Source organism: Periplaneta americana, chromosome 12, assembly GCF_040183065.1.
Source record: "Periplaneta americana isolate PAMFEO1 chromosome 12, P.americana_PAMFEO1_priV1, whole genome shotgun sequence".
Classification (NCBI taxonomy): domain Eukaryota; kingdom Metazoa; phylum Arthropoda; class Insecta; order Blattodea; family Blattidae; genus Periplaneta; species Periplaneta americana.
This window is the reverse complement of record NC_091128.1, coordinates 179,575,963-179,596,376: the sequence shown is the minus strand read 5'-3', so window position 1 is coordinate 179,596,376 and position 20,414 is coordinate 179,575,963. Positions and strand designations below refer to the sequence as shown.

Here is a 20,414-nt window from a genome sequence, read left to right as displayed (position 1 = left end):
GTATGTTGTGAGATGTGCGCAGACGCGAAAGTATTGATTTTTTTCCGAGGAACAGATGTCCACAGTGACCTTGCTAGGCCATAAGAACCTACAGAGATAACATTGAAATAAAATTAGACATTGAAAAACGAGATGACAAATTGAATTTATTTGAATATTATTTACAATTAACGCTAATTATTATAGTAACAGAACATAACCTTCTGCGACAGTATTGGATTTCCAGCCTCCGTGACTTTTCGCTAATTCTCTTTCGATTGCATATCCGAGAATAATCGATACTTGCGGTTTTATAACGGTAGAAAGCTGACCTGTCATTGGCTGAACAGTTGTAACCTGAGTCGTCATTGGCTGAAAGACCTGACCTTTAATGAGTAGGTGTACTTTAATGAGGTGCATTAAAGGTCTGCTACCAGGTGTATAATTACTACATTTCGGCATGGTCGAGCATAAAAGTATTTTTGCAACAAGAGTAAACAAACTTTATATTCATAAATTGTGTGCACTGATAACTAAAACCCAGGGAAACATACTATATTATTATTATTATTATTATTATTATTATTATTATTATTATTATTATTATTATTATTATTATTTATGAGTAATGACAACTTAAGTTTATGCTGAAGATAAATTTGTTGGTTAACATTATCTTGCCTTAAGGGGCTGAATTATTTGGCAGAAAATGTTGTATTTAGTTGGTTACCTTAATTTTATTTTATTATTATTGTTATTATTATTATCATCATCATCATCATCGTCGTGATCTTCACCATCTTTAAAAGTTGCTGTATATACAGTGTCATGCCAAATTTTTATGTTGACATACGTTATTCTTCTTATTAATCGGACATCTTTGTCAACGTATCTATGGCCTTCTTCACCTGTAGTTGATAGATACAAATAGATCTGATAAATGTGCCTAATGATTGCATTTTCCAGGGTCGCGTTTGTGCGGACGGGAGTGTACCGTGCGCTGTCCTTGGTTGCAATGTAGCAGTGTCCGAGCACAACCGTGTCAGTCCTCTTTGGTGCGTGCGTGCGTGAATGTGTGTGTTATGTAGTGATGTCTGCGGATTTCATCAGGATGCCTTTCACAGCCCGGTAAGTTCCATCTTATTGCAGTTTCCTGTTCTACCTTCCGAGATAACCCAAATAGCCTTCTTTACGTATACCTCTGCAGTCACCGAACACTGTTTAACCTACGACTATGCTAATCATGCGGAAGATTGCGTAGAAGTGACTTTTTGACAGCTTTAAATTAAAAATTTAGCTTGAGCATTTATAACGAAATATATGTTGCACTCGAGCAAATGCTGGGTAACTTTCGGTGCTGGACTACGGACTCATTTCACCGGCATTATCACCTTCATTTCATTCAGACGCTAAATAACCTGAGATGTTGATACAGCGTCGTAAAATAACCTACTAAAATAAATAAATATATTGCACTGCATATAATTCAACTCCACTTTACGTCATAATTTCATAGAGTATTTAAATGACACATAAATTTCAAATTGTTAATAAAACCTACGTATATGTAGGCCTACTGTATGTTAATATTTTTAGCTATTGCAAAATGAAAAACATGGTTTAGTCACTATAAGTAGGCTAAACACTTAAGTTTTAAACAGTGTTATTAACAATAGTATCTGAATTCAAACTGAAAATGGCCGTAAGTATACAATAAAAATAATTAAATTAGTTCAGAGGCCGTTAACGAGAGCTAGGGGGCGTGCTGATATGTCTGCAGAATTACATGACTTCAACCTCTGCATTCCTTGTTCAGCCCAAAATGCCTTGAGTTCGTCTTGTCATAAGAATAGTCGTTAAAATGTAACTGAAGAATATTGCTGGAGAATCTTTAGTGTAATGTAAATATTCATAATTTAAATGTCACTATTGTATTGGTCTGCATCGGACGTTTTCGCTCGAGCGCCAAGTAGTTCATAGCATAATCCGATAGGTAGCGCACATGCATGATGGGTAAAATTGTCGCGAGCGATAAATCCTCGAACGGTATAAGCCGAGCGTTAGACATTCGTTCTTGTTACAGAGGTGAACTGTGTAGTAACATCATAGATGTTTATAATTTCAAAACTTTGCAATGTTTAACTAACCTCTCCATAGTACAACTACAAAATTTGCTTTAAAATGTAATATAAATGTTGTAGGTAAATGGGTTTTTTTCCCCCCCACACAGGAGTGATTTTGTTTTTGCTACATCTGATAGATGTTATTGGATGTAAATGTAATTATTATAAACGGAGAACACAATCACGATAATGCAAGAACTGTATCAAGTTTTCTAGTAATAATAATAATAATAATAATAATAATAATAATAATAATAATAATAATAATAATAATCTCTAATAATTAGTGTATCAATCTTTGCGTCTGTAACAGTTGTGCAGCATGATTATTCGTTTTATTATATTTTCTGTGACGTTATCTCTGTACTGATATTGTTATTAATCTACTGCTATATCAATAATATTTTGTGAAACGTTTGTACATTGTCGCAGTATATAGGCGGAACACTATGTATGGACCTATCATATTATGTATGTGGTAAATCAAATATTGAATAATTATTAATTAGCAATAATAACTGTATATCGAAGTTTTTCATACTATTTTATTTATAACTTCGTGTTCCTGTTTTGGTACGTTCCATTAAACGTTTGTCATAAACGCAGAAAATAAAGCCTTATTTTTACCGTGTGAGCAAAACATATGTGTATCTTATCTGTCGCCTTCCATACAAGATAAGACATGTCGGTGAGATGACCTTGTACTGTGCTTCTATTTATTACGAGCGTATCACGACCGATCGTATCTCACTCGAGGGTGCGACACTCGACCGAGTTCAAGCGAACGATTTAACTCCAATGCAGCACTCTGGTATTGATTAAGGCTGGTTGAGTAAAAGAGAAGGCCTTACGACCTTAATCCTGCCAACGAAAATAAAACATTCTGTTCTATTCTATGGATCAAAATAATTAAAAAATAACTTAATCAGTGGATCAGGTTCAGAAATTAGCTGTCGAATTATTCTAACCTAAACATTGCCGTAATGTCACAAGAGAATGCCAATTCAGAATACTCGCCTCTTTAACATCCCTCTCCGCCAAATCACCCTCGAATTCTGAAACACGTTCACATTCAGAGACCTCAAGCGGTTCTTTTTACTAACAATTCTCTCAAACACGTCTGAAATATTGCGTTTCCCGCCAAGGCGCAAAATTTCAAAGATGATTGTTATTATTATTATTATTTTTTTTTTCACCATGTAATGTCAATTAACAATAGTCTTATACACGACATTGTATTTGCAATATTCATTCATGACGAAATAATAATAATAATAATAATAATAATAATAATAATAATAATAATAATAATAATAATAATAATAATAATGATAATGATAATAATAATGATAATAATAATAATAATAATAATAATAATAATAATAACACCCTTTGTAAATCAGCGTTACTATTACTTAACTCAAAAAACCCAGTCATCAACGGGTAGGGCTCGAATTTTTAGGATTCCTTAATCATTTTAAGCTTTATAAAGATATGGTTTAGCCCTTTTTGGGATATTTCTTCAAGCCATACTGCATCCATATTAAAGTGACAAATATTTGCATTAAATGAGCAACAAATGAATTTGAACTGCAAACTATTTTGATTGTACGAAATGGAACTATAAAAATTGGAGATTTAAACTTCGAAGAAGTGGAAAAATTCAAATATCTTGGAGCAACAGCAACAAATATAAATGATACTCGGGAGGAAATTAAACACAGAATAAATATGGGAAATGCGTGTTATTATTTGGTTGAGAAGCTTGTATCATCTAGTCTGCTGTCAAAACATCTGAAAGTTAGAATTTATAAAACAGTTATATTACCGGTTGTTCTGTATGGTTGTGAAACTTGGACTCTCGCTTTGAGAGAGGAACAGAGATTAAGGGTGTTCGAGAATAAGGTTCTTAGGAAAATATTTGGGGCTAAGAGGGATGAAGTTACAGGAGAATGGAGAAAGTTACACAACGCAGAACTGCACGCATTGTATTCCTCATCTGACATAATTAGGAACATTAAATCCAGACGTTTGAGATGGGCAGGGCATGTAGCACGTATGGGCGAATCCAGAAATGCATATAGAGTGTTAGTTGGGAGGCCGAGGGAAAAAGACCTTTGGGGAGGCCGAAACGTAGATGGGAGGATAATATTAAAATGGATTTGAGGGAGGTGGGATATGATGATAGAGAATGGATTAATCTTGCTCAGGATAGGGACCTATGGCGGGCTTATGTGAGGGCGGCAATGAACCTTCGGGTTCCTTAAAAGCCATTTGTAAGTGAGTAACTATAACTGTTTACTGAATTTAAAGCATCAACAAAACATTCTTCAAGAAAGTACATACGATAAAAATTGAAGTTGCTATTCAGTTCCTATATTCAGTTAAATAATTTCATACAAAACAAAATGCGTACTTTTTTTAAAGATTGATATTGCAACGAGCAGCCATGTACAATTCCTAATTATCTGTTGTAAAATATTTTCTATTGTCCCTCAACACATTTCTGTAGTGGGAAAAGGTTTGCTCCACACAACATGAAGTCATTGGTACAAACTTCGTGAATGCCAGTGTTTTCGGTCCCCATGGTAACTCTCCAATTATTTCTTCTCCTCTAAGAGCTGCAGCTACGTCTTTCATTTTCACGTATTCAGAATTCTGTTCAAGGACTTCAGAGAACTTTGAAGAGAGCACATCGCTCACTATCTCTGGACTAGATGTTGATACAGCGTCGTAAAATAACCAAGTAAAAAAAACCCTCTGGTATTTTCTTATTTGAAACTGCTTCAATGATGTTCATTGCTTATTTAGAGGAAGAGATGCACCCTCCAGGTGCTCAATGGTAGCAGGAAAGTCAGCAAAGTGGGCTTTGGTGAATAAAAGAGAAGCGATATTTTTTTTTTTTTTCGAAGAGCATCCGTTGCCTTCGAAATACAAGCAGTGTCGCTATGTCGAATTTGTCTGTGATTCTCTTTATTTCCTAATGATGATCGTGCGCCTAAACAACCAAGTTCCCCAGCTATTTATTATTATTGCATCTGTGAACCTCGTTTTAACCGTACAACGCTTTTTAGTTCTTTTAAGCATTCTGGTTATTGTATTGTGTTTCTGTTTTGTGAAGGATTTTAGATAAGGGCACAAATAGCCATAATAGTTGACGCGCCCTTTTTAAACTCCACTAACTAACTGTTATCGAATCTGTCGGTAGACTTACTTCTGGTAGCATCTCTTTGAATGTCTAACAAGGAGAGGACACGCTCTGTATATCACCGAATTAAATAAGATTTTGTGAGATGAAAGAACAAGACGTGCTGTTTAAAGTCATACCTGGTATGGGTGGCCAATGACCCCTCGTTTTGGAAATATTGGCTATTGTTTGTGACATACTTCCGTTAGATGCTCAATAGGGAAGCATTAGATTGTGTAGCAGCAGGTAGCCCATATGGTTGGATGCTGAGTTATTATCCAGGCAACCTGAGTTCGAATCTTAACTGGTCCTATATTTTTTTCTTTTAATAATGATGAATATTGTGATCACAGTTATCTATTTACATATATCATATTAATGAGAGAGAAATTGCAAGTGTAATTAAGTGAATTAGATATTTGATGTTTTTCAATGTTAGGGTTGAGAGTAGTATGAGAGGTACTATAACTGTAGGAGTATTATAGAAATAAATATATGGAAAGAGGAATAAAATAGGAAATTTAGGAGAGAAGCGAAGAGAAAGGGATCAATACGTAAATAAACAGAGGGTAGGAAAAAAAGTGATGTAAGTGTTGTAAAATAGAGTAAACGAAAAAGTCAGCAAGTAATGTAGGAGAAAATAGCGGGAAAACAATGATTAAGAGTAGGTAGGATTTGAGGGTAGAGAAGAAAATAAATAAATAACGCAAATTATTAAGGAAGGAATATGCAATATTTAATAGTTGAGTGAGAAATGGAAGGGAGACAGTCTAGGTAGGAGGGAGAGAATAGAAGAGGATATAGAGGGAAGGACTTACAGCAATTCAGTCAAAACAGAACATTAGAAAGTAATCAAGAAATTCTCGGCAAAGAATGCACTAATAGAAAAGAGTTGTATGTATTAAAGGGATGGTGGATCGAAAAACAGAAATGTGAAGGTCCACCATAACTGTGAATTGTGAAGTTGACTGACAAATAAATATATCATATATATCATATTGAACGCTTCGTCATGTTTTAAACAAATTACTAATTAAATAACATTGTATTGTAAAGGATAAACAATGAAATATTGCTCACGTAGGAAGGTAAGATGTGTCACGGTGTCTGTTCTGTTTCTGTAGCAGCTATTCCACTTCATTTTGTAGACGATTCATTATGATGTCATAAAAACACACAAACATACATATTTCCTGCACCATGCACAGCAAATGAAAGAAGGTTGTCCACAGTCACACACATTTTTCCGCACTTCTGCTGCGAAACAGATATCCTTCACATTCACAAACACTTCTCGTTCGTTTATCAATTTTGATGCATACCACGCATATTTCATCATGGCTTTGAATGTAGGAACTGACAACTGAAAGTGAATGAAAAAAATAAATAATAATAATAATAATAATAATATCAAGCTTTAAAAAATGAGTAAGCATTAGGATTCTAACTCCGGTTGTCTGGATGACAACTCAGCATCCAACCATACGATCTACGCCGTTACACAGTCTAATGCTTTCCTATTAGACACCTAACTGAAGTATGTCACAAACAATAACCAATATTTTCAAAACGAGGGGTCATTGGCCACTCATACCAAGTATGACTTTGAACAGCACGTCTTGTACTTTCATGTCACAAAATCTTATTTAATTCGGTGATATACAGAGCGTGTCCTCTCCTTGTAAATGTGACTAGGTGATTTAAGATACAATAGCATTTATCTCTGGGAAATTATTTCTGACTTCTTCCGCCAACCGATGTAAGCCAGCACGTTACGTAGGTCATATTTACATAAACATTTGTTAGAACTCTCCTGCTTTAATCATATAGGCGGCATTAACACAAAGCAGGATAATAAAAATCATCTCGATTCTGTCCAGACAACTATACACGTAGAGCTCTGTAACCACACATGCTACAGTGCTATGCTTTGTTTTATCCAGTTCTTTACAAAGTACAAAATGCTGTTTTCCCAGTGACAACATTGGAAAAGTAACAGCTGTAGCTATCCGTGGTTTCATAAAAAAAAAATGAAATGAAAAATAATCGTCACCTATATCGGCTGTTATGGTAACCAATCTTTTCTCACAGAGGGGCTTTGAATATTTCTTACACAAAGTAGATTCATCTGGAACTTTATGACTAGTAAAATCTTCAAGAAAACTACGGAAAGCCGTGTTAATTACATTCCTTGGCACACTGATAGAAGTGCCTCACACAATTTTGTATTCAAAATATTCACCGTAGAACTAGTAACGGATGAAACGAACGATTGAATTAATATTTTTAGCTTTTTGTTATCTTATTTACTTTATGGATGGTAGACTGCTTGTTTTGCTCAAAATGTGATTTTTTTTGTCATAACTCAAAATTTGCTTTTGACAAACCTGACAAAAATGACCTTGTCATCTGTTGAAAGCTGATTACTAATAATTATTGAATAACAGGGCACTTTCCCAAGGCTAGCTTCCATTTGAAAATAAAAATCGTAAATAGTGATAACACAAATGTTTATTTTTATTTTATTTGTTTAGTATGCTGTGTCTTTTGGCAACCCTTACTGAAAGGCAGCTACCCTTGTAGGATTTATATATTTGTTAACAATCCACTGTCGGAGTAAATTACTTTTTTGCGGCTTTCATTTCAGGCATATTGCAGCAACAAAATCTTGAACTAGCTCTGAAAACTTGCTTTCTATACTAAAATTTAACCGCACAGCTTTAAAAGTTTGAAAACAGTTGGAAAAATTTGAAAAGTTGGAAAATAGTTTGAAAAGTTGAAAGCAATTTGATAAGTTTGAAAACAGTTGGAAAAGTTTGAAAACAGTTGGAAAAGTTTGAAAACAGTTTGAAGAGTTCGTAAACAGTTTGAAAAGTTTTAAACCAGTTGGATAAGTTTGGAAACAGTTTTTAAGATTTGGAAACAGTTTGGCGCATATGGTTACTTAGAAGTATTGAAAGCATTCCACTAAAATCAGTGTGAAATATTGTATCAATAAACTAATTGAGAAAATACATTTAAAGAGGTAAATAAATAATGTGCCGTCTCTCTGTCCTGCCGTAATGGAATATTTTAAGATAAGAAGGAGCGATTTTGTACCGTTACTTTCATTTTGTACCATTATTGAATTGGTCTCCGGTTCAAAACCTTTCTTATAGTTTTTGCTGTATGGTATTGTTTAGAATTAATGAATTTATTTTGTAATGCCAACTTTGTTTTTTTCTCTGAAAAGTGTCACTGTTGGTAGTGATTCGTGCGTCGGATGGGGACCTTAAGCGTGGCGACCCCCTTGGTGCTATTCGACAGGAGTAGGCTACGTGCCGGCACCGGGTTTCCCCTTCTCCCTCATCTTCATCATTACTCATTCCATACACTACACTTACACCAACACTTACACATATTCTCACCTTAGCACACGACAAAAACTCTACACAGATACACATCATGCATAGTGTGGCCCCGCCGAAGTGGTGTGCAACTAGAAAAATGGGTTACAGTCCTGCCATCTATCCGCAATATGCGGAACCCGAATCACGTAAAGTGAAGTTGGTGGACATTGAATACACATACATACATACTGTACATACATACATACATACAGCAACTGTTTTTATTCCTTTTTTTGTGTAATTTTCCCATATTTTCAGTGCTTACTTCCCTTAACTTCTCAAGTAGGCTACTTCGTTTTGCACGGGAATTAAAAAGGTAAAAAAGAAGGAAAACTTTGTTAACGTTGAGTTTCGTTGGTGTGGACCGCATATAAGTAATAATGTTAGGCTATCTTGAATCCTCATTATTCCGGAGACTTCATATCTGACAAGCAAACGTTCTGATGGGGGCAGATAAAAAAGTTAATTTTTTTTCTTCCACCATGTTAATAACGTCAAAAGAAGTGCTTATACAAATTTTGGCCACTCGACCGCAATTACGAGGCCGTCCAGAAAGTGATTTTCCCTGGGGCCTTTTACAGAAAAAAACACAATTGCATGAAAATAATTATTGAAACAGATACAGCAGTTGTTGCGCTATTTGTCAAAATATCTCCCACTGGAATTGAGATATTTGTCATACCATAGGATCAATTTTTGTGTCGTAGAAGTCAGCCGCCTCAGATCGGAACCAGCGTTTGACTGCGTCTGCACCTCTCTCTGTCGATCCCATGATATGAGAAATGTCTCAGTTCCGATGGAAAATATGTTGAAAAATAGCTCAACAATTACTGTGTCCGTTCCAATAAATTTGTCCAATGAAATTGTGTTTCTTTTTTGTTAGCGGCCTCTGGCGAACTTATTTTTTTACGACCCTCGTAATTGCGGTCGAGTGGCCAAAATTTGTATAAGCACTTCTTTTGACATTATTAACATGGTGGAAGAGAAAAATTTAACTTTTTTATCTGCCCCAATCAGAACGTTTGCTTGTGAGTTGGCCCTTCGTATTCAGAAACCTCTTGGAGAGGAGCGTTGTTTACAATGCCAGTTTCGTACCTACGCTATATATGTAGTTAAGTGCCCTCAGCCGTCTCGCAAAAGTGGGAATTCCGTGCGTTCGTTCCGTTATCGCCCGTCGCCGCTGTTAGGCTCGTCACCTTGTGACAGGCAGTTGCATTGCTCGTCGAAACTCAACAAGAACTAAGTGCGACGCTTGCGGTTGAGATGCATTATGTAACTCCGCGACTCTGCTAGAGGTGAGAACTGTGCCGGTCATGACGTCACGGTAAGTCCTTTGAGCTGCAGTATTACCGAGTAAATAAAGCTCGGGTGCAAATTGCCAGGTGCTAATGCCTTCTCATCGCGTGGTGCTATTTCGACATTTTGTATTTCGTTACATTTTTTTTCTCTTTACTAATAAGAAAATTGAGGGCTTTGCCGGAACAAAGGAGGATAGACCTCTACGCCCTTCTTCGGGAAAACGGTTTAAAATGTAGTGAATAATTATAGTAGCGAAATTTTGTTTTCATTGTACTGTACGTACCTGCAGGACAGGGCTGCGTGCGTGTATAACATTTTATAATAATAATAATAATAATAATAATAATAATGGCTTTATTTAACCTGGCAGAGTTAAGGCCGTAAGGTACGTGTATCTCAATTCGCCTTATTGACGTATACGCCCTTCTTCTGGCAAATCCCTCAATTGTATAAGGCGAAAATTAATCTTAAATCAATTAATCTCGTAACACATTAGTCTGCATGTAGCTTGCACTGTGTGTAAGATTAGATTAGATGGGATTTCTGGTAGGCAGTGAGCAGTCCTATTTATCTTTTTGTATGACCCTGTATTGCTACTAACGTAACTAGTGTTGGGATATGGGAATTCCCGCGCGAAGAAATTTATTTTTGAAATATTCTCGAATTATTATTGAGAATATTACCAGAGTGAGGTTTCCTTTTTTTCTATTTCTAATTTTCTTTACTTTGGCAATTGTTATCACACAAGGAAACATAGACTGTAGCGAGTATTGGCCATAGTCACGTGATTATTCCGCATTCCACCAGGAGATTATCGAACTGTTGAACCTGTCCGGTTGCTAAGCAATGAATTATTGTTATCTGCAAGAAGCCGGCTTACAGACCGACGCATTTTAAAACATAGTGCAATCATTTATCAGGTTTAGATTTACTACCAAAAGCAAAATATCCGTCCCTTTGCTCATTTGCTGCCAGCACAGCAGCTATGTTTGTATTTGCGAACAATTTCTTCAAAACTTAAAATTGTAAAATCTAGAAAAAGATCGAGTTTAAACAGACGAAAACTTATTTCCTTTATTCAGTTTGTGGAAACGACAGATGTTTGCGGCCGTAAAATTTGAGGTAAAATCAAGGAATATTGCTTTTCAATGTAAAGACTCAGCTTATGTAAATTATGTGTAGTTTTTTTAGTAGGTTATTTTACGACGCTTTATCAACATCTCAGGTTATTTAGCGTCTGAATGAGATAGTGATAATGCCGGTGAAATGAGTCCGGGGTCCAGCACCGAAAGTTACCCAGCATTTGCTCATATTGGCTTGAGGGGAAACCCCGGAAAAAACCTCAACCAGGTAACGTGCCCCGACCGGGAATCGAACCTGAGCCACCTGGTTTCACGGCCAGACGCGCTAGCCGTTACTCCACAGGCGTGGACAGTTATGTGTAGTTCAGCAAAGCCTGAACAATGCGACATTTCTGTACAATGCATTGAATTCAATGACGTCAAAACTCTTGTCATCATGGTAACTATTTTGCCGAGCTCCGATGTTGAGGGATCTTCTAGGTCTAGGCTGACCTTTAGACTACAATACCTTTCCCTTCCAGTGCATCCTTCAGTACACAGTTTCTTCTTATCCAGTGACTCAACCAATTTCTTTTTCCTCCTTCCTCCTAGTCTCCGCATATGATCCATGTATCTTAATGTAGTCTGTTATCTGACATCTTCTTCTGCCCCAAACTTTTTTCCCGTTTAGCATTCCTTCCAGTGCATCTTTCAGTAGACAGTTGCTTCTTATCCGCTTCCCGGCCAGTTTCAGGAATACTAATTGAAGGAAGATAACCCAGCATATAGGTAATTAAGTATGGACACTTCGCGTCGGTACCGTCCACACCTGTGGAGTAACGGTTACCGCGTCTAGCCGCGAAACCAGGTGGCCCGGGTTCGATTCCCGGTCGGGGAAAGTTACCTGGTTGAGGTTTTTTCCGGGGTTTTCCCTCAACCCAATATGAGCAAATGATGGGTAACTTTCGTTGTTGGACCCCGGACTCATTTCACCGACATTATCACCTTCATCTCATTCAGACGCTAAATAACCTAAGATGTTGATAAAGCGTCGTAAAATAACCTACTAAAGTAAAGCGTCGGTACCTTTGATGTAGCCGGATTGATTTCAATGACCTTCAAGCCAGCTAGAGCGTGAGATTCTGATTTCTCCCTAGAGTTGGCGCTGACATCTCACCAGCTAGCAGTCGACACAGCGGAAATATAACACATACAATTAATACATCTAGGTACAGTTTCCCTGGAAAAGGATGAGACGATTGAATATTCCTAAGTCTCAGATGTAAGACACTGCGCATGATCGGAGACCAGAGCACCGATACACAAGATAACGAATATTGAGTTACTTAAATTCAGGCTATTTGGTTTGTTACTAGCATCGTTCCCAAATTCAATTAAAAAACTGCAAAAAATATGATAATATTACGTAAATAAAAGATAAATATATACATAAATCGTGTAGTTAAATCGACAATGGACCTTCATGACTAGATCGACACACGCACAGAAAGGAAAGCTTTCATGTCGTTTCCATAGCTCAGACGGTAAGACTTCTGCGTGTTGTGTAGAAGAGTGCGAGTTCGATTCTTAGTCTACACAACAATTTTTTTTTTGTCTAAATAACGTTGAAATAGCTAAGTCACGTTGAAATATAGTTTTACAAAGTCCTGAGATTAAGTGTTAATGATCGCAAACAATACAAAATTACAAGTTATAATATTATAAACGTTAATCTAATGAATGCATTTATACACACAAATATATACAATGTAAATGCATATATATTAAAAGCTAACAATTAAAATGGAATTAAAAAAATATATAATAATAGACAAACTTTTACAAAGGTTTAGAGTCCTTAGGCTATGTCATTTGTTGAGTAATTATTACAATAATTTATTAATAGCTTTCCCATATGTGTAAGAAATGCACTCGCACAAAACAATTTTTGTTAAAAGTATGGCTTTGGATTATTTCATTCTCACCCCTGCAGTTAATTTTAACTATTTTATCTACGTGTTTGCATTCAATTTTATTCATGTTATGATTGAATGTATAAGCACTGTTGCAGTTATTGACTAATTACATATATTAATAATAATTATTAAATACATCTGTTAAGTAACCAATTGCAGTATCTTTTGCAAAATCTTGAATGTTTAAGTTGTCAATAATATTTCTGTACTATATACTATAATACGTTAAAAGAATTTGCAATAGATTTGGGATCCTCTACTTTATAATCATTGGTTTTAGTGAAAAAATATTTTCTTTCTTAGGATATCTACAAGTTTAAATTTAATAATATTACGAATAGGTTTAATTGCATTATCTGAATTTTGTACTTTTCTACTCAAATATATTCTATTTCCCTCTTTCATAATTTTTGATAAATTACACTGTACTTCTTGCAGTATTTAAGAACATGAAGATCATTACATTGCAACTCATTACATATAGATTCTTCTTTTTAATACATGAGATTTTGAAGTCCCTGCGTTATCTACATGTTTTAACTTTGGAATTTTTTTATAACATTGAGTGGAGAACATCCACTGAAGTGATTATGAAATTAAGTGAAAAATTCAATATATTTACTCTTAATATCAGTAGTACCAGTATCATATATGTTTTTCCAAGATTCATTTTGTAGACATAAATGTAAATAATCACTAGATACAGCAATTACGATCCTTTCTTAGTTTTTAAATTAATATTTTGAAATTGTTCAGTGACATTGGAAACACATACGATTTGTTTATCATGGTCAGACAAGCCATTGATTATAAGTTCTGTCGAATAGGAATTCAGTCTAATTCTGTGTACAAAACGTTTATCAATGGCTGTGTTACTTCAGCTTGTATGCTATGGGAAAATGACCCTACGAATAAGGTTTCCAGTTTCAACGAGTGAATTTAATTTACTTTTACGGAAAAGTTCCGAGAGATAATCTATGTTTATGTCACTACAGATCACAAATTCCATATGAGATTTCTAAAGTCTTTTTTTTTTTTTAATTCAATGTTGGCTATAAATATTAATAAATAATGTAAGAAATATGAATGATTGTAGTTATAAGTCTGATTTACATTATAAAAAGCAAGAAGTTACATTCCTCGGTAAGATTCGAACTTTCGATGTTTGGTTTTGTCGTCCAACGCACAACCACGGACCTATTCAATGCTTAGGTTAATAACATACAATTTAGCTGTAGCAATGTGGTGTCATAACTTGGGGTTTGTTTATTTAATGTAATTAGATTTAATTTGATTAGTTTCGCAACAATTGGACTTCCTGTTATTTAGATATTTAATTTAGGGTTGATTTATTAACTCTTACTATGCAAGATGCCTCTTATTTCAATAATTCTATATCATGTTAAATAGTCATTGTCTACACTAAAGTATTATCGTCATCTCTCATTTCTCATCGTAACGTGACATGAGACAGCGAGTTATAGCTCTAGTTGAGGCTGGATATGGGGTTAGATCTGCTGGCCGTTTGGTCGGTGTTCCTGGAAGTACAGCCGCGAGATGGGTTCATCGTTACCAAAATTTTGGGGAGGTCGAAAATCGCCCTATTCCTGGGCGTCCGCGGATTTCTTCATTGGAAGAGGATGCTCTTTTATTCGAGACAGTTCGACAGGACCCCTTTCTGACTGGTAACGAAATAAGAGCAGCATCTAACTTTCCCGGCTCTTCACGGACTGTGATCAGCAGGTTGAGGAACCGCGGTATTAGGAGCCGGAGGGCTGCGCAAATGGAAATATTGGGGGAAGCACAAGCTGTCGACCGTCTTGCCTTCGCTACCAATCGAGTGGATTTCGATTGGAGAAATGTAATTTTCTCCGACGAAACAACCATCTCGAGTGATTACGAAGGTCCTGTCCGTGTCTATCGTGAGGATGGTCTCCGACATGATCAGCGCTATGTGCACCGACGTGAAAGATCGGGGCGCTTTAGCATATCGTGTTGGGGGTGGATGTCTTACGATGGACCTGGCGTTATAGAACGCATCGATTGCCGGTTTAATGCGGAAACTTACGAGCACATTCTGGAAAATATATTCCTTCCCTCCGCGCGAGAACGTTTCAAAGGAGACCCGAGATCGAAATCATTAATTGGCCTCCGAAGTCACCTGATTTGAATGTCATCGAAAATTTATGGGCGGAATTGAAAAAGAGAAGGATAGCCACCTAAGCCCACCGACGCCCTCGAAATCGAGACGAATTGTGGGATCAAGTTGTTGACACCTGGGAAGATCTCGCCGGGGATCAGAACTTATTCCACAATCTCGTGACATCCATGCCGGATCGACTTAGAGCTGTAATAGAAGCTGATGGCATGTGGACAAGATTTTAAGTTAACAGGTCTCTTTTTGTTTCTTATGATTTTTGTTTGAGGAAGAATACTTTTAACTTCCAAGTAAGATTTATTTTTGTTGACGAGGTTCAGCCCACTTGTAAGACCCAGAAATTAGGCATAAATTATTCCATATTTTTCGACAAATTAGACAGTCGAGGAACTCTGAACAAATTAATTACACCTCAATAAAAAAAAAGTTTTACCTGGGATCGAACACGAGACGTTTCGGTTATACAATGGAACCGGCACGCTACTATATGAGCTACCGAGACAAGACAGTGATAGCAGCAGTCCAGAATGTAGATCCGTTAGCAGGCATTTGCCATTCGGTACAGTGAAGCAATGATATTTTGGGACTCGAGCTATGTTGTGAAATCCTGGCCTTAAATGGCAGTCTTCTTCGTGATCCTTATTGTGGTCCTTGTCCTTGTTGTGGTCCTTGTAACAATTCTTGTACTATCTGTCATGTTATGTATCCCTACGTCGATATCGAGTGAACCGCGCTGTAGAACTTTAACTTCCGACGACCAAGAATCGTCTCATTCTTTTTTAGGGTAACTGTACATTATGTACTCAAATAAAATAAATTGGATCCATAAAATAATAAATCCGTCATTAACTGTAATGTCTAGACTCCAGAGTTCCTTTATAATGAGAGTTGAGACGTTGACCCCAACAACAATTAAAATATGTAATGATTTGATAGCACTGAAAATGGAAAAACAAAACTCTTATGAGAAGTAAAACCATATACCTATATTATATTATGTACAAATTTAAAACGAATTTGATACTTAATTTTATAATGTATTATATTATTTTATAATATAATTTATTATATCTGAAATATTAAAAATGATCATTACAACTAGTTCGTCATTGAGAAATAAGGAAAAGCTGTTAACTTGAATTTATTTGAAGCAAAGCGTTACTGGATTATGCAATAAGGTAGGCGATGTTTGGATCCTGTGTCTCAACTCTATACTCAATTATTATCTTAGCGTATGCTCGATTACACTAACCTCTAGCGCTTGAAAGTGAAACTAAACGCACAGAGAAACAAAACACAGGAAAATTCGCTCAGTGTCCGTTCTTCATAATCCCTATTCGCTGGATAACCCTCGTGTCCATATTTAATTGTTTCCTGTTTCACATATTACGAAAGTAGTCTGTACCACTTAATTTTACTAAGCTTTTTCATTTTGTTGACTGGGAATTTTTCGGGGAGCATTACCGGAAATATTCCCGATGACAAAGTTCCCAGGGGTTTACCCATCACCGATTGTAACTCAGTTTTGCGAAAGTTTGATTTACACAGCAGGCTCTTTCTGGAGTACCGACAACACTGCGAATGTAGGATGGCACGGAATTTCTTAAATTCTGAATAATTGAAACCAAACAAACTGTTTTACTTCTACTTCTTCGTCACGGAGTAGACAGACTCAACGGGTCGCTGTCCTTCATGCTGGTGGTCATGTGATTGATAACTGTAGGCTATGTTTTTCTGTCTTGTCATTTCGTCACATAGGCTGTATTTCATTGCGGTGTTATATTTGTTGTACGATGAGGAAAATACTGAGGAATTGATAATGGACTGACATGTGGCAGGGAACAGGCGAATTAAAAGGAAAATGAACTTCAAAATATGTAAAAATACGAGTATATCAATACAGTTGCTGATATTCAAGTAAGAAGCTTGCAATGACTGGGATACTTATCAGTAGCATTCAGGAATATTTCTGGATGCATGTCTAATGGCAAAATAGAGTTGGTAGGCACAAAACGAGCTGGCTAGATGACATAGCAGATAGCATCAGGGCATCTAGCAATAACCTGGCATGGCGCTGTAAGACTCGTCGTGGGCGTGATGTTGAGAGCATCAATTGTCTGCAATACAGTTATTTCCTGCAGTTGATCGGTAGGCTCTATTCCACGCCCCAGCGTCACTCGAGTGTCGAGCCAATGAATTCATTAATTACCGAATGAAAATGGAGGCTGTGGGTGATGTCCATGCAGACACTGACTCAGATTCCACAAAGTTAGTCTTCCCATAGCCCAGGACTGCTGCATCATCCGGGCTATTCCATATGAAATCGATCAGTAAAAAACCTCGCATTTTTTAATACTCTAATTTTTTCCCTACTTATACAAGGTGCTGAGGGGAGTGCATTTTCAAAAATATACTATCGAAAGTCAAACGGTTTTCGTGTTGTTGAGCGACAAATTTAGCGTATTTTATAAAAACAAGCCTCTTTCAGCGCTCAGAACTCTGGAACCATTTACTGCAGAACATTGAACGGGAGCTCATTTTGAAGTGACATTTGGTAGGTTATGTTAACAAGTAATCCTTATTTTTATTGTATACAGAGAGACAGATAATCTGATTTTACTTACTTTTAGGCTTTTTGGCCATTTGTAAAAATGTAAAAAATATTGAGAAAAACCTTGTATTATTAAGAGGGATTCGGCATTGTTTGCTTAGTGGCTCGGCAATAAGTTTCGAGGGTATTAAATATATTATTTTCACACGCCTAGACTTGAACGGCGCAGTACCCCACACACTGGCCGAGAGCTGAAGATAAGCGAGTATTGGGCGTCATTTTACTCCTGTGTTTATGAAAACTTGTGATAAAGCTAGCCCAGCCATGACTGCTAGACGACACATCACGTGTTTGTCTCCTGGCCTTGCTTGTCTCGACTACCTACAGTCAGCTGGTTACTTTTCGCGCGTACTATTTATTTTCTTTATTTGATATTTTCAATACTTTCTTATCAACAGTGCACCAGTAAAAAATATGTGTTTATTTGTACTTTCGATGCGGAATCTAAACATATATTTTAAAAATATTTTTTCGTGGGCAAAGGCGTCTTAATGAAGAAAAATCTAAATTTCTCCATTTCCATAAAAAGTAAGAAAAACTATTTACATGTCAATGTAAACTTTAATTTCTCAGCATCAAAATAAACCACGATTTTGATCATTGGGTGAAAGGGTTTCGGAGCCACAACAGTTCAAAGTTGCTAATTTTATGAAAATACGGTAAATTTAAATATTTTTAATTTAAACACTGTGAAGTTCTGATGCCTCAAACTTTGCACAAAACATTGTATCACAGTTGTCAACGGACAGAAAAAGTTTCATTGTATTTAAAAATTGCAAGGTCAATTTTCTCTATATTTCGGTCGATTTGAGATGGAATAGCCCATATACACTATACACCAACGAAGGTTGGCAGAGTAAATTACATTCCACTTATTTTACGTAAATTACACTAATTTATATCGCGTACAAAAACTAATATTTTACACGATTTTCTACGCGGGAAAATATCCACAGAGAGTTCTCAAAGGGACGACAAATTTTGTGTTTCCTGTTTTAATATTGGCCTCTGTGAACAGGACTTGTTCGGTGTGGGGATATACTGAATAATAAACGGGTCAGCAAGCCGCACAACACACTATCCACTACCACAGTGATATAAGGAGTCCAGTAAAAAATATGGAGGCAAAAGATGCCGGTGGAAAAAATGATGAAAACCGAAACAGTTGGCAATCTTAGATGACTAGTTAGTAAACTCTGGGATCTGTATCGGTGTGACGAATAGCAAGCAATACGCGGAAACACTGTGTGGTGTCGGCTTATCGTTTCAAGGGATAGAAGAAATGAAGAGCTGGAATGAATTACCGCTAGCAATGCACGCTGCTAGCCTAGGACCTCCAGTAACAGTTTAACACTTTGTTTATTTGTGTATTACAACAAGTTTTGAAGTTATTACTACTTTTTTACATTTATGACATAAATTACGCATCTTTACGTGTATTTTGTAAAGAGTAATTTCTTACGCGTAACTCCCCAACCCCGCTGTGCAATTGCCGGCTTGTTGAAAGCCATGTAACACGGCGTCGAGGCTGGCAGAGTGACGCGGAGAGATTACATTATAAAAGAAAAACCTGCCTACTGCATCGGTCAACAAGATGCACAACACGGCATTCGAAGTCATTCAAGAATCCGTTTCGGACATTTCCGCATAATTCGGTCTAGAGCTGGGGACGGAGCGAGTAGAACTGTTGAGTTGCTCGATTCTACCGGTTTATGTGATTGGCAGCGGAGCACCGGAGTTACTCGGTTAACCGTAGCCGTTACCGGTCAGTTCAAACAGAGTTCTCGTGTTTTACTTAATTCTAGCAGACAACAACGTAGTACTGTTGTATTTAAATATTTTCTGCTGCAGGACAAATTATTTCCTTATCCCCAAGGCGGGCTGAAAGGCCTCTAGTATTGAAGAGGAGTTCATCCTACTATATGACCTGTCAAGTGGGCCTAATGAACACCGACAGTCTGAACATATTGCTACACATAATAATAATAATAATAATAATAATAATAATAATAATAATAATAATAGCAATAATAATAGAGTGTTTGATTAATATTAAAATATGTTAAAAAAGGAAGTGCATTATATTTTTCTTCTATTTGTGTTTATTGGATTTGTGTTATCTCATCAGTCATCATTTTATTTGTACTTATTTCTACGAATTATGTTACTTGATTACTTAGGTTATCAGTAATATTACTCTTCACCAAAGAGAACAAGGTTGTATTTAAGGCTAGTAATGTTATAAAATAAATAAACATTATGTTCTTCAGTTTAAGATTCCACGTTTTATTGATTATTTTATCCACTTTCCGTAATAGTAAATAATTCTGTGTGTTATTTTTAAGTGTTTTAGGCAGCGCTTCATGGAGCCCGTTTCTTTCCATCTTCTCTTTTATTAACTGCAGCGTTTAACGTTTACCTCACATGTTAATTCATTAGCTGTTATTATTATAAATTATTTTATCAATTTTATTTCGTGTGTCATATGTAACAAAACTGGAAGTTAAATACGCCTTTCATACAAAATAACTCCGCAAATAATTGTAATCACGCAAATGAAATTTGCAACCGTCTTTTTGCAATGAAGAAAAGCACTTTTTCCTCGTCAATTGGCGAAGCGAAAGCGCTTTA

The 20,414-nt window shown here is 36.3% G+C and overlaps 1 protein-coding gene across 3 annotated transcripts in view; it reads left to right on the top strand.

Moving 5' to 3' along the window:
* Positions 1-955: 955 nt before the first annotated feature.
* Positions 956-20,414, top strand: part of fray (oxidative stress responsive kinase frayed) — a 147,399-nt gene continuing 127,940 nt past the window's right edge. The window contains exon 1 of one of the 3 annotated variants that reach the window (XM_069842681.1): positions 956-1,107. In XM_069842681.1, the coding sequence (XP_069698782.1) occupies positions 1,070-1,107 (38 nt within the window). In that variant the 5' untranslated portion in view covers positions 956-1,069. Of the gene's footprint in view, positions 1,108-9,869; positions 10,003-20,414 lie in introns of those variants that run through there. The other 2 variants (XM_069842679.1, XM_069842682.1) reach the window with 2 other exon arrangements.